Source organism: Chiloscyllium plagiosum, chromosome 24, assembly GCF_004010195.1.
Source record: "Chiloscyllium plagiosum isolate BGI_BamShark_2017 chromosome 24, ASM401019v2, whole genome shotgun sequence".
Classification (NCBI taxonomy): domain Eukaryota; kingdom Metazoa; phylum Chordata; class Chondrichthyes; order Orectolobiformes; family Hemiscylliidae; genus Chiloscyllium; species Chiloscyllium plagiosum.
The window spans coordinates 3,995,567-4,009,861 of record NC_057733.1 but is presented as its reverse complement, the minus strand read 5'-3'; the positions used below and the strand labels follow the sequence as shown (position 1 = coordinate 4,009,861).

General features: G+C 43.1%; 1 protein-coding gene across 1 annotated transcript in view; it reads left to right on the top strand.

The window, feature by feature from the left end:
- LOC122561984 (glypican-6-like) overlaps positions 1-14,295 on the top strand; it is a 129,182-nt gene that overhangs the window by 43,901 nt on the left and 70,986 nt on the right. Inside the window, exon 3 of the mRNA XM_043714333.1 lies at positions 1,945-2,088. Within this exon, the coding sequence (XP_043570268.1) occupies positions 1,945-2,088 (144 nt within the window). The remainder of the gene's footprint in view (positions 1-1,944; positions 2,089-14,295) is intronic.

Genomic DNA, 14,295 nt, shown 5'->3' with positions numbered 1-14,295 from the left:
CATTAGATAAAAGGAGATGGGGGGGGGGCCTGATTGAGGCTTACAAGGTCATGCAGGTTATAGACAGGGTGGATAGAGTCAAGCTTTTTCCCAGGGTGAAGGATTCAATAACGAGAGGTCACGCTTTCAAGGTGAGAGGTGGAAAGCTTAAGGGGGATACACGCGGCAAGTACGTCACACAGAGGGTGGTGGGCATCTGAAACGTGTTGCCAGCAGAGGTGGTAGAGGCAAGCATGGTAGATTCATTTAAGATGCATCTGGACAGATGCATGAGTAGGTGGGGAGCAGAGGGAGACAGATGTTTAGGAATTGGGCGACAGGTTTAGACAGTAGATTTGGATCAGCTCAGGCTTATAGGGCCAAAGGGCCTGTTCCTGGGCTGTAAATTTTCTTTGTTCTTTGGTGTCCTTCTTTGTCTGTATGTATAGAAACTAGTGATAGTGGGTCATATCTTTTGGTGGTCAGTTAGTGTTCGTGTATCCTGGTGGCAAGTTTCCTGTTGATTTGTCCAATGTAGTGTTTTTTACAGTTCTTGCATGGTAGCTTGTAAATGATGTTAGTTTTGCGGATGGTATCTATTGGATCCTTTAGGTTCATGAGTCGCTGTTTAGGTGTGTTGATAGGTTTGTGGGCGACCATGATGCCAAGGGGTATCAGTAGTCTGGAAGTCATTTCTAATATGTCTTTGATATGAGGTAATGTGGCTATAGTTTTTGGTTGCGTTGTGTCTGCTTGTTTGGGTTTGTTTCTGAGAAATTGGCAAATTGCATTTATTGGGTGCCCATTTTCTTGAAAATGTTGTATGGATACTTCTCTTCTGATTTTTGTGATTCCTGGGTGCTGCAGTGTGATGTGGTTCATTGAAATAATGTCTTGATGCAGCTCCGTTTGTGGGTGTTGGGATGATTGCTTCTTAAGTTAATTATTTGATCTGTGTGTTTTTATGTAGACGCTGGTTTGAAGCTCTCTGTTAACTGTATGTCTAACTGTCACATCTAGGAATTAAGTCTTTTGTAATTCTTCTCCTGTTTTGAATTTTATGGATGTCAGGATGTTGTATTGTATGTTTTCTCTAATTTGTTCCGTTTTGTGATGACAAAGGTGATTCCTCAGAAACAAGTCCAAACAAGCAGACACAGTGCAACCAAAAATTATGACACTGGTGCATGCCGTCTTGCAAATAGTTTGGTTTAAGATGTATTGAAGGCGTACTCAGCATCCATCCAAATAGGAGATTCAGTGCCTTAGCAGAGATTTACTGAACTCTTTATCCCAGAAGAATTTAGGGAACCTCTTGTGTATCTTCTTGGCAAACTACAGGCAAAGAGGTTTCCTGGATGTGTAAACCTTTGAAACCAATTAAGTAAACTAAATAAATGATAACTTGCTTAATCAGAATTTTTGTTATTCATTCCTGGAATGGGTGTTGTTAGCTGGGTCAGAATTTCCTGCCCATCCCTAATTGTCTTGATTTGGTAGCTTGCTAGACCATTTCAGAGGGTAGTTAAGACACAACCACTTTGCAATGGATTTGAAGTTACATGAAGGACATACTAGGTAAGGAAGGCAGTTTTCCTTCCCTAAAGGACATTGATGAACCAGATGGTTACATGGTTGCCATTAGACTAGTTTTTAATTTCAGATTTTATTGAATTCACATTTCACCATCTGCCATGGTGGGATTTGAATCACTATTCCTAGAATATTAAACACTACAATAAAAACAAGGAATTGCACATGCTGGAAATCAAAGGCACAAACAGAATATGCTGCTAACCTTGTCCCCATTCTGTGATTTTCCACTTTGGACACTAACTTTCTCTATATGGCAGTTGAACTTGATTCTAAACATTTAGAAACCATGCAAAAAATGGACAGGCCAATTTAATACATTTTATAAAGTCATGGTGTGTCTGATGAGTTGTCAACTTTATTTCAATCTAGGCATTTCAAGGCTGTGGCAAGCCCAAGACTTGGTCAGCGAGTCGCTCAGCTCGATCGGTAGCCGATGGATTTAATGCTCGATTCAGACCCTATAGTCCTGAGGAGCGCCCTACAACAGCAGCTGGCACGAGCCTTGACAGACTGGTAAGCTTAGATGCTTTGTAGTTGCATTAGAGTGTCCTGATGTCTGGTGAGCAGAGCCATATTCCCAAGAAGTGTTGAAAATAATATTTGCAAGCCCTTGGTAAAACAGAAGGAAAGATGAATTAACCATCTGGTTGTGTGGGGTCTGTTGGAGAAGAGAGAACTTAAAGTGGTAAAACTGTTCATTATGTTTGAATGTAAATCCACATCTGACATATGTGAGTCTTTTAAAGGTCAGTTGATCAGATTTCAGGACCAGCATATTCCTGTGAGGATGAAGGGTAAGGATGACAAGATTCGGGAGCCTTCGATGACAAGAAATGCTGTAAGTTGAGTTAATAAGAAAAAGGAAGCATATATAAAGTTGAGGAGACAGAAATCAAACAAGGGCCTTCAGTATAAAGGAAGCAGAAAATAACTGAAAAGAAATTAGGTCCAGAAGGGACTGTGATATGTCTTTGGCAAGTTGGATTAAAGAGAATCCCTGTATTAGGAATAAGAGAGTAACCAGGGAAAGGGTAGGTCCACTTAAGGACAAAGGAGGGTATTTGTGTGTGTTGCCAGATGAACTGCATGAGAGAAGTTTAGTTGGTGTGGTTTATTTCGATTTTAGCAAAGCTTTTGACAAGGTCCCACATGGGAGACTGATTAAGAATGTTAAAGCACATAGAATTCAGGGAAACTTGGTGAGATGGATCAGAAACTGGCTTAATAATAGATCACAAAGGGTAGTGATTTGATCTGATTTATTATTGTTGATTCAGTTTGTGCATGTACCTACTAGAGAAGGTGCAAAGCTTTACCTACTCTTGGGAAATAAGGCAGGGCAGGTGACTGCAGTGTCAGTGGGGGAGCACTTTTGGGCCACTAATGATAATTGTATTAGTTTTAAAATAGTGAAGGAAAAGGATAGAGTAGACCTAAAGGTTGAAGTTTTAAATTGAAGGGAAGCTAATTTTGATGGCATTAGGCAAGAACTTTCAAAAACTGACTAGGGGCAGATGTTTGCTAAAGGGATGGCTAGAAAATGGGAAGCCTTCAGAAATGAAATAACGAAGTCCAGAGACAGTATATTCCTATTAGGGTGAAAGGAAAGGCTGGTAGGTGTAGGGAATGCTGGATGACGAGAAAAAGTGAGGATTTGGTTAAGAAAAAGAAGGAAGCATATGTCAAATATTGACAGGATAGATTGAGTGAATCCTTAGAAGAGTATAAAAGCAGGAGGAGTATACTTAAGAGGGAAACCGGGAGGGCAAAAAGGGGACATGAGATAGCTTTGGCAAATAGGGTTAAGGAGAATCCAAAGGGTTTTTACAAATACATTAAGGAGAAAAGGGTAACTAGGGAGATTAGGGCCCCTCAAAGATCAGCAAGGTGGCCTTTGTGTGGAGCCGCAGGAAATGGGGAGACACTAAACGAGTATTTTGCATCAGTGTTTACTGTAGAAAAGGATATGGATGATATAGACTGTAGGGAAATAAATGGTGACATCTTGAAAAATGTCCATATTACGGAGGAGGAAGTGCTGGATGTCTTGAAATAAGTAAAGGTAGATAACTCCCCAGGACCTGATCAGGTGTACCCTAGAACTCTGTGGGAAGCTAGAGGAGTGATTGCTGGGTCGCTTGCTGAGATATTTGTATCATCAATAGTCACAGGTGAGGTGCCGGAAAACTGGAGGTTGGCTAACGTGGTACCACTGTTTAAGAAAGGTGGTAAGGACAAGCCAGGGAACTATAGGACTAGGGAATCTGACGTAGGTGGTGGGCAAGTTGTTGGAGAGAATCTTGAGAGACAGAATTTACATGTATTTGGAAAGGCAAGGACTGATTAGGGAGAGTCAACATGGCTTTGTGCGTGGGAAATCATGTCTCATGAACTTGATTGAGTTTTTGAAGAAGTAACAAAGAGGATTGATGAGGGCAGAGCAGTAGATGTGATCTGTATGGACTTCAGTAAGGCGTTTGACAAGGTTCCCCATGGGAGATTGATTAGCAAGGTTAGATCTCATGGAATACAGGGAGAATTAGCCATTTGGATACAGAACTGGCTCGAAGGTGGAAGACAGAGGGTGGTGGTGGAGGGTTGTTTTTCAGACTGGAGGCCTTTGACAAGTGGAGTGCTACAAGGATCGGTGCTGGGTCCACTACTTTTCGTCATTTATATGAATAATTTGAATCTGAACTTAGGAGGTATAGTTAGTAAGTTTGTAGATGACACCAAAATTGGAGATGTAGTGGATAGTGAAGAAGATTACCTCAGATTACAATGGGATCTTGATCAGTTGGGTCAATGGACTGAGATGGGGCAGATTTAATTTAGATAAATGTGAGGTGCTGCATTTTGGGAAAGCAAATCTTAGCAGGACTTATACACTTAATGGTAAGGTCCTAGGGAGTGTTGTTGAACAAAGAGACCATGAAGTGCAGGTTCATAGCTCCTTGAAATTAGAGTCATTGGTAGATAGGATAGTGAAGAAGGCATTTGGTATGCTTTCCTTTATTGATCAGAGTATTGAGTACAGGAGTTGGGAGGTTATATTGCGATTGTACAGGATGTTGGTGGGGTCACTTTTGGAATATTTCAATTCTGGTCTCCTTCTTATCAAAGAATGTTGTGAAACTTGAAAGGGTTCAGAAAAGATTTAGAAGGATGTTGCCAGGGTTGGAGGATTTGAGCTATAGGGAGAGGTTGAATAGATGAGGCTGTTTTCTCTGGACTGTCAGAGGCTGAGGCAAGGCCTTATAGAGGTTTATAAAATCATGAAGGGCATGGATAGGACAAACAGACAAAGTCTTTTCCCTGGGGTGGGGGAGTCCAGGCTTAGATGGCATAGGTTTAGGGTGAGAAGGGAAAGATCTAAAAGAGATCTAAGGGGCAACTTTTTCACACAGAGGGTAGTGCAAGTATCGAATGAGCTGCCAGCAGAAGTGGTGGAGGCTGGTACAATTGCAACATTTAATTGGCATTTGGATGGGTGTATGAATAGGAAGGGTTTGGAGGGATTATGGGCCAGGTGCTGGCAAGTGGGACTAGATTAGGTTGGGATATCTGGTTGGCATGGACGGGTTGGACCGAAGAGTCTGTTTCTGTGTTGTACATCTCTATGACTCTATAGTGAAAAGTTTTGTGTCTAGTACAGCAGATCATAACATACAAAGACACAAAGATCATAGGATGATAGAACAGAACAAGGAATACCAATTTACGGATGCAAAGAAGGTGTACCAAAAGCAAGATCAGTTTGGGCGGCATGTATGGACAGTGGTTAGCACTGCTGCATCACAGCACCAGGTTCACCATGATGTTGCCTGAGATGGAGAAATTGCACTATGAGGAGAGATTAGATAGGCTTGAATTATTTTCTTTGGAGCAAAGAAGGATGTGGGGTGTCATGATTGAGGTGTACAAGTATTATGTGGGGTGTGGACAGGGTGAATAGAGAGCAGCTGTTCCCCTCGATTGAAGTGGTCAATCATGAGAGGGCATAGTTTTGGGATAAGGGGCAGGAGATTCAGAGGATTTGGGGAAAAAAACATTTTCATTCAGAGGGTGGTGGGAATCTGGAATGCACTGCCTGGGAAAGTAATGGAGGCTGGAAACCTTACAATCTTCAAAAAATATTTGGATGAGTATTTCAAATATCATAGCATTCAACGATATATGACAAGTGCAGGAAGTATTAAAGCACACTTCCATTATTGGTACAGACTCAAAGGGCTAAAGGGCCTTTTCTTCACTGTATGAATCTAGATGCCTAATGAGAACTTTGCAAGGAGAAAGGCATGGATGATGGTAAGTTTAGAGAGGGGTTTGTTGATACTCTAGAGCATGTTGATATCAAGAAGGAGGTGGTATTGGAAAATATTAAGGTAGTTAAGTCCCCTTGGCCTGATGGGATCTATCCCAGGATACTGAAAGAGGCAAAGGAGGCTGGGGCCTTGACAGACATATTTGGATTGTCTTTATCCATAGATGAGGTCTCAGAAGACTGGAGAATACCTGATGTTCATCTGTTCAAGAGGGGTAACAGGAATAATCCAGGAAATTATAGTCCAGTGAGCCTTTCATCAATGATAGGGAAATTATTGGACAAGTTTCTAAGGGACAGGATATACTTGCATTTGGAAAAGATTGGACTTATTAGGGATAGTCAGCATGGCTTAAGCAAGGGAGGTCTTGTCTCTCAAACCTGACAAGGAAATGAAAAGATAATTCATGAGGATAAGGCAGTGAATGTTGTCTGCATGGACTTTAAAGCATTTGACAAGGTCCCTCTTGGTAGGCTGGTCCATAACATTAAATCGCATGGAATACACAGTGAGTTGGAAAGTTGGATACAATATTGGGTTGGCCATGGAATACTGTGGTTGGTTTTGGTGGGGTGTATTTCTGACTGAAGGTCTGTGTTCAATGTTGTTCTGCAAGGCTCCATGCTAAGATCGTTAATCTATGTAAATGATTTGGGTCAAAATGTCAGTGGTCTGATTAGTAAGTTTGCAGGTGATAGGAAAATTGGTGGAGTTATGGATAATGAGGAAGAATATCAAAGGATGCAGCGGGATAGATCAGCTGGAAAATTGAATGGTAAAATGGCAGATGGAGTAATCTGAACAATTCAGAGGTGATGCATTTTGGGAGGTCAAATGCAAGAGGAAAGTATGGCTGTAAATGGTCGGAACCTTAGCAGCATTGTTTGTACAGAGGGATCTTAGGTCTTAGTCCATAGCTCCCTGAAAATGGCAACGCAAGCAGGTAAGGTTAGCTTAACAGTGATGGGAAAACGTTAGAGGCTATTATAAAAGTGTCAAGCTTGGACAGTTAAGCATAGGTATATGAAGGGAAAATCATGTTGAACTAATCACCTTAATTACTCTGAGGATGTAACTGGTAGAATAGATGAGGGAGAACTGATGGATGGATTTCATAAAGTTTTTTGATAAGGTCCCACATAAGATGTTAGTGTAGATTCTCAGGTACCTTTTGATTCATTTTGTTTTAATTCATTAATGGGCTGAGGACATTGCTGGCTAGGCCAGCATTTATTGCCCATCCCTAATTGCCTAGAGGGCAGTTAAGAGTCAGCTACATCGTTGTTAGTCTCGAGGCATACATAAGCCAGACCATATAAGGAACCAGTTGGGTTTTTCCGACAACCGACAATGGTTGAGCATGAGCTAAATTTCTGGATTGATAGTCCAGTGATAATGCCAATAGGCCATTGCCTCCCCAATATGACCTGGGCAGCATCATCTCCCTTGGTAAAGACAGAAACAACATAGTTAGTACATAGCAATGTCCCCGCTTTCATGCATGAATTCCCTTTTCAATCCAACTCCTATATCTAAACTTTGACTTAAGAGTGTAGGAATGGGAATAGGACATTCAACCCATCATACCTGCTGCATTCAATTTGATCATGGTTGATCATTACCTCAGTGACACTTCTCCATTCCAACTCCACAACCTTGATGTTGTTAGTCTCCAGAAATCTATCGATTTTGCATTTAAATGTTCAATGAATTGAGCTTCCACAGCCCTCTGGGTTAGCAAGCCCAAATGATTCACCACCCTCTTCGTGAAGAAATTCCTCCTCATCTAATTAGTTTATCCTTTATTCTGAGATTATGTCCCCAGTTTCTAGGGGAAACAGCCTAGCTATGTTCACCTTGTCACATTCTGTAAGAATTTTTCAAGTTTCAATTTGGGTCATCTGTAATTGTTCAAGTTGCCAGAGCATGTGGGCCCAGCTGCCTCATTCTCTCCACATAAAACAATCCTCCCATCCCAGGGATTAATCTGAATGCCCTTCATGCCTATAGAATGGATGGATTCCTTTGCACATGACCTACTAGATTCTTGTATTCTGTCTTTATTTGTTTGAATAGTTTTTTTTGCTCACCCTCTGAACTTTCAACATTGAGCCTGATTCTCAATTGTGTTATCCACCTAGCATTCACATGCTTTTTCTGTTTTGTCTCACTCTATCTCTACCACCATCAAGGGACCTATGGCTTTTTGTCCTACATTTTGATTTCATAGAAATAGAACATAGAACAGTACAGGCCCTTTGGCCCTTGATGTCGTGTCGAACTTTTATCCTACTCTAAGAACAAACTAAACTACAGACATTTTACCATCATCTATGTGCCTATCCAAGGGTTGCTTAAATGTCCCTAATCTATCTGACACCACTACCAATGCTGGCAGTGCATTCCAAGCACCCATCACTCTCTGAGTAAAAAACTTACCTCTGACATCTTTCCTAGACCTCCCTCCAATCACCTTAAAATTATGCCCTCTCATGATAGTCATTTTCGCCTTGGGAAAAAGTATCTGGCTATTCACTCTATCTATGCCTATCATCCTATACACCTCTATCAAGTCATCTCTCATCCTTCTTCGCTCCAATGAGAAAAGCCCTAGCTCCCTCAACCCTTTCTTCATAAGACATGCCCTCCAGTCCAGCGTAGTACCCTGGTAAATCTCCTCTGCACCCTCTCTAAAGCTTCCACATCTTTCCTATAATAAGGCAACCAGAACTGAACACAATTTTCCAAGAGTGGTCAAACCAGGACTCCGCAGAGCTGCAGCATAACCTCACGGCTCTTTTAAACTTAATTACCCTGCTAATGAAAGCCAACACACCATATGCCTTCTTAACAATGGTGGACATGGACCCCAAGATCTCTCTGTTCCTCCACACAGTCAAGAATCCTGCCTTTAACCCTGTATTCTGCATTTAAATTTGACCTCCCAAAGTGAATCACTTGACACTTCTCCAGGTTGAAATCCCTCTGCCACTTATCAACTCAGTTCTGCATCCTGTCTATGTCCCATTGCAACCTACTACAGCCCTCCACACCATTCAAAAACCACCAACCTTCGTGTCATCGGCAAACTTATTAACCCACCCTTCCACTTCCTCATCAAATATTTATAAAAATACGAAGAGCAGAGATCCCAGAACAGATCCCTGCAAAACACGGTGGGGGCGGCACGGTGGCGCAGTGGTTAGCACTGCTGCCTCACAGCGCCAGAGACCTGGGTTCAATTCCTGCCTCAGGCGACTGACTGTGTGGAGTTTGCACGTTCTCCCCGTGTCTGCGTGGGTTTCCTCCGGGTGCTCCGGTTTCCTCCCACAGTCCAAAGATGTGCAGGTCAGGTGAATTGGCCATGTAGTGTTAGGTAAGGGGTAAATGTAGGGGAATGGGTGGGTTGCGCTTCGGCGGGACAGTGTGGACTTATTGGGCCGAAGGGCCTGTTTCCACACTGTAAGTAATCTAATCTAACACAACTCATCATCCAGCTCCAGGCTGAATACTTTCCATCTACTACCACCCTCTGTCTTCTTTGGGCCAGCCAATTCTATATCCAGACAGCCAAGTTTCCCTGTATCCTATGCCTCCTTACTTTCTGAATGAGCCTACCAAATGCCTTGCTAAAATCCATCTACATCACATCCACTGCTGTACCTTTATCAAAGTGTTTTGTCTCATCCTCAAAGAGACTTGTGAGGCATGACCTGTCCCTCTCAAAGCCATGCTGACTATTTCTAATCAAACTATGGTTTTCCAAGAATCATAAATCCTGTCTCTCAGAATCCTCTGCAATAATTTGCCCACCAGCGACGTAAGACTGACTGGTCTGTAATTCTCAAGGTTATCCCTATTCCCTTTCTTGGACAAGGGAATAACATTTGCCACCCTCCAATCATCTGGTACTGTTTCAGTGGACAATGAGGATGCAAAGATCATCACGAAAGGCACAGCAGTCTCTTCCCTTGCTTCCTATAGTATATCCCGCCTGGCACAGGGGACATGTCTATCCTCGTATTTTTCAAACTTTCCAGCACATCCTCCTTCTTAACATCAACCTATCAGCCTGTTTAACGCTGTCCTCACAAATGTCAAGGTCCCTCTCAGTAGTGAATACTGAAGCAAAGTATTCATTAAGGACCTCCCTATCTCTTCCAACTCCAGGCACAAGTTCCCTCAACTATACTGATCGGCCCTACCCTCACTCTGGCCATCCTCTTGTTCCCACCTAAGTGTAGAACGCCTTGGGGTTTTCCTTAGTCCTACCCATTGAAACTTTTCCATGTCCTCTTCTAGCTCTCCTAAATCCATTCTTCAGTTCCTTCCTAACTACCTTGTAAACCTGTAAAGCCCTATCTGGTCCTTGCCTTCTCAACCTAAAGTAAGTTTCTTTCTTCCTTTTGACTAGATGATCCACATCTCTTGTCATCCCTTCCTTGCCTCAGTGGGACAACCCTGTGCAGCACTCACAGCATGTGCTCCCTAAACAACCTCCACATTTCTGTTGTGCATTACCCTAAGAATATATGTTCCCAATTTACGCTTCACAGTTCTTGCCCAATCGCTGGTAATTCTCCCTCCCCCCACAATTAAATACTTTCACATACTGTCTGCTCCTTTCCCTATCTATGAGTATAGTAAAGGTCAGGGAGTTGTGATCACTGTCACCGAAATGCTGTCCCACTGAGAGATCTGATACCTGGCCTGGTTCGTTGTCAAGCACCAAATCCAATATGGCCTCGCCTCTCATAGATTTATCTACATATTGAGTCAGGAATCCTTCCTGCACACACCTGACAAAATCTGCTCCATCCAAACTATTTGCATCAAGGAAGTTCCAGTCAGTATTAGGAAAGTTGAAGTCACCCATGACAACAACCCTGTCACTTCTGCACCTTTTCAAAATCTGTATCTCAATCTGTTTCTCCGTATCTCTGTTTCTGTTGAGGGGTCTATAGAAAACTCCCAATAAAACAATTGCTCCTTTCCTGTTTCTGACTTCCATCCATACTGACTCTGTAGACAAACCATCCTTGACAACCTCCCTTTCTGCAGCTATGATACTATCCCTGATTGAGGAGAAAGTGAGGTCTGCAGATGCTGGAGATCAGAGCTGGAAATGTGTTGCTGGAAAAGCGCAGCAGGTCAGGCAGCATCCAGGGAACAGGAGAATCGACGTTTCGGGCATAAGCCTGAAGAATGGCTTATGCCTGAAACGTCGATTCTCCTGTTCCCTGGATGCTGCCTGACCTGCTGCGCTTTTCCAGCAACACATTTCCAGCTACTATCCCTGATTAGCAATGCCACTTCCCCACCTATTATACCTCCCTCCCTATTCCTTTTGAAATATCTAAATACCGGAACATCCAACAACCATTCCTGCCCTTGTGATATCCAAGTCTCTGAAATGTCCACAATGTCATACTGCAAGTACTGATCCATGCTATTAAGTTCATCACCCTTATTCCTGACACTTCTTGTGTTAAAGTAGATGCACTTCAACCCATCACACTGACTGCGCCTTTGCCCTATCAACTGTCTGTCCCTCCTCACAGACTCTCTGCACGCTGTATCTGCCTGTTCACCAGCTACCCCGTCCTCTGATCCATAGCTTCAGTTCCCTTTCCTCTGCCAAACTAGTTTAAACTCTCCAGACCAGCTCTAGCAAACCCCCGCTCCCAGGATATTGGTACCCCTCCATTTCAGGTACAACTCATCTTCTTTGTACAGATTCCACCTTCCCCAGAAGGTATCCCAATAATCCGCATGTCTGAAGCCCTCCCTTCTACATAACTCTGCAGCCGCATGTTCAGCTGCACTCGCTCTGTGTTCTTAGCCTCACTAGCCCGTGGCACCAGAGGTTACTACTCTGCTCACCGTGCCTTTTAGTTTCCAACCTGACTCCCTATATTCACTTTTCAGGTCCTCATCCCTTTTCTTAAGTACGTCATTGGTACCGATATGTATAATGACTTCTGGCTACTCACTCTCCCCCCTCAAGAATCTTGAGACTCGATCTGGGACATCCCTGACCATGACACCCAGGAGACAATATACCACCTAGGAGTCTCGTTCGTGACCGCTGAATCTCAAGTCTGTTTTATACTTTGACTGTAGTCAAACTATCTCCTTTTGAAAGATAGTCCATTGTTCCATTACACATTTGCCTGCATATTTTTGATTCCAAGTTAGCTGGGCCAGATCTATTCTCACTTCATTAAAATTGATCATAAGACATAAGAGAAAGTGAGGACTGCAGATGCTGGAGATCAGAGGAACATACAGCATGACGGGCAGCATCTGAGGAGCAGCAGATTGGACGTTTCGGCGTAAGCCTTTCATCAGACATCGGAGCAGTATTAGGCCATTCAGCCCATCAAGTTTGCTTTGCCATTCGATCATGGCTGATATTTTTCTCAACTCTGTCTTCCTGCCTTCACCCCATGACCCTTGATGCCTAAAGGCTCTCTGCCTTTATTCCTGATGAAGGGCTTTTGCCCGAAACGTCGATTTCGAAGCTCCTCGGATGCTGCCTGAATTGCTGTGCTCTTCCAGCACCACTGATCCAGAATCTGGTTTCCAGCATCTGCAGTCATTGTTTTTACCCCTACAGTATGTCAAAGGACAGGTCACACTGCATCTGGTGCTTGGTAATGAACCAGGCCAGGTGTTTGATTTGGTGTTAGGTGAGCAATTTGGAGAGAGTGACCATAAATTGGTAACATTTAGTTTAGCAATGGAAAGGGATAGGTACATGCCACAGGGGAAGAGTTATTGATGGGGGAAGGGCACTTATAATGCGATTAGGCAAGACTTTGGATGCATAGAATGGGATAGCAAAATACAGGGGATGGGGGCAATCGAAATGTGGAGCTAGTTTAAGAAACAATAAAGAGGGGTCACACTTTCAACGTAAGAGATGAAACATCTAAGGGGGATACACGCGGCAAGTAGTTTACACAGAGGGTGGTGGATGTCTGGAATACGTTGCCAGCAGAGGTGGTAGAGGCAGGCACAGTAGATTCATTTAAAATGTGCCTGGACAGATGCATGAGTAGGTGGGGAGCAGAGGGATACAGATGCTTAGGAATTGGGCGACACGTTTAGACAGTAGCTTTGGATTAGCTCAGGCTTGGAGGGCCAAAGGTCTGTTCCTAGGCTGTAAACTTTCCTTGTTCTTTGTTCAATGTCCTGTCAGGCAGGAGGAAGTGATAAGGTAAGGGAACCGTGGTTTACTACAGAAATTGCATCCCTTGTTAAGCGGAAGAAGGAGACTTATGTGACAATGAGACGAGATGGTTCAGATGAAGCGATAGAGTTACAGGTTAGCTAGGAAGGATTTAAAGAGAGAGTTAAGAAGAGCAAAGAGAATACATGAGCAGTGTTCAGCAGGTAGAATAAAGGAGAACCCGAAAGCTGTGAGGAATAAAAGGATGACAAGGGTAGGAATAGGGCTAGTCAAAGGCAGAAATGGGAAGTTGTGTGTGGACCCTGTGAAGATCGGAGAGGTGCTAAATGGTTTTCACTCAGGAAAAGGACAATATTGTAGAGGAGAAGAATGAGATATGAGATATTAGACTAGAAAGGATTGAGGTTCGTTAGGAAGAGGTGTTATCAATTCTAGAAGAAGTGAAAGTAGACAAGTCCCCTGGTCCGGATGGGATTATCTTGGAATCTAGGGAGGAGATGGCGGAGCCTTTGGCTTTGATCTTTGAGTCATCATTGTCTTCAGGTTTAATGCCAGAGGACTGGAGGATTGCCAGTGTTGTGCCCTTGTTCAAGAAGGGCAGTAGAGATGACCCAGATAATTATAGACCAGTGAGCTTTACATCTATTGGAGGAAAAATTTTGGAAAGGTTTATGAGAGATAGAATTTATAATCATCTAGCAAGCAACAATTTGATTGGAGATGGTCAACATGGTTTTGTCAAGGGCAGGTCATGTCTCACAAATCTCATTGAGTTTTTTGAGAAGGTTACCAAGCATGTGGAAGAGAGTAGGGCAGTTGATGTGTTGTACATGGACTTCAGTAAAGCCTTTGATTGGGTTCCACATAGTAGGCTGTTGGAGAAAATTCAGAGGCATGGGATTGAGGGCGATTCAGCAGTTTGGATTAGAAACGAGGGTAGGTCCAATCAAGGACAATAGTGGGAGACTGTGTATTGAGTCGGAAGAGATAGGAGAGGTCTTGAATGAGTACTTTTCTTCAGTATTTACGAATGAGAGGAACCGTATTGTTGAAGAGGTGAGTGTGAAACGGACTGGTAAGCTAGAGGAGATACTTGTTAGGAAGGAAGATGTGTTGGACATTTTGAACAACTTGAGGATAGACAAGTCCCCCGGGCCTGATGGGATATATCCTAGGATTATGTGGGAAGCAAGAGAGAAA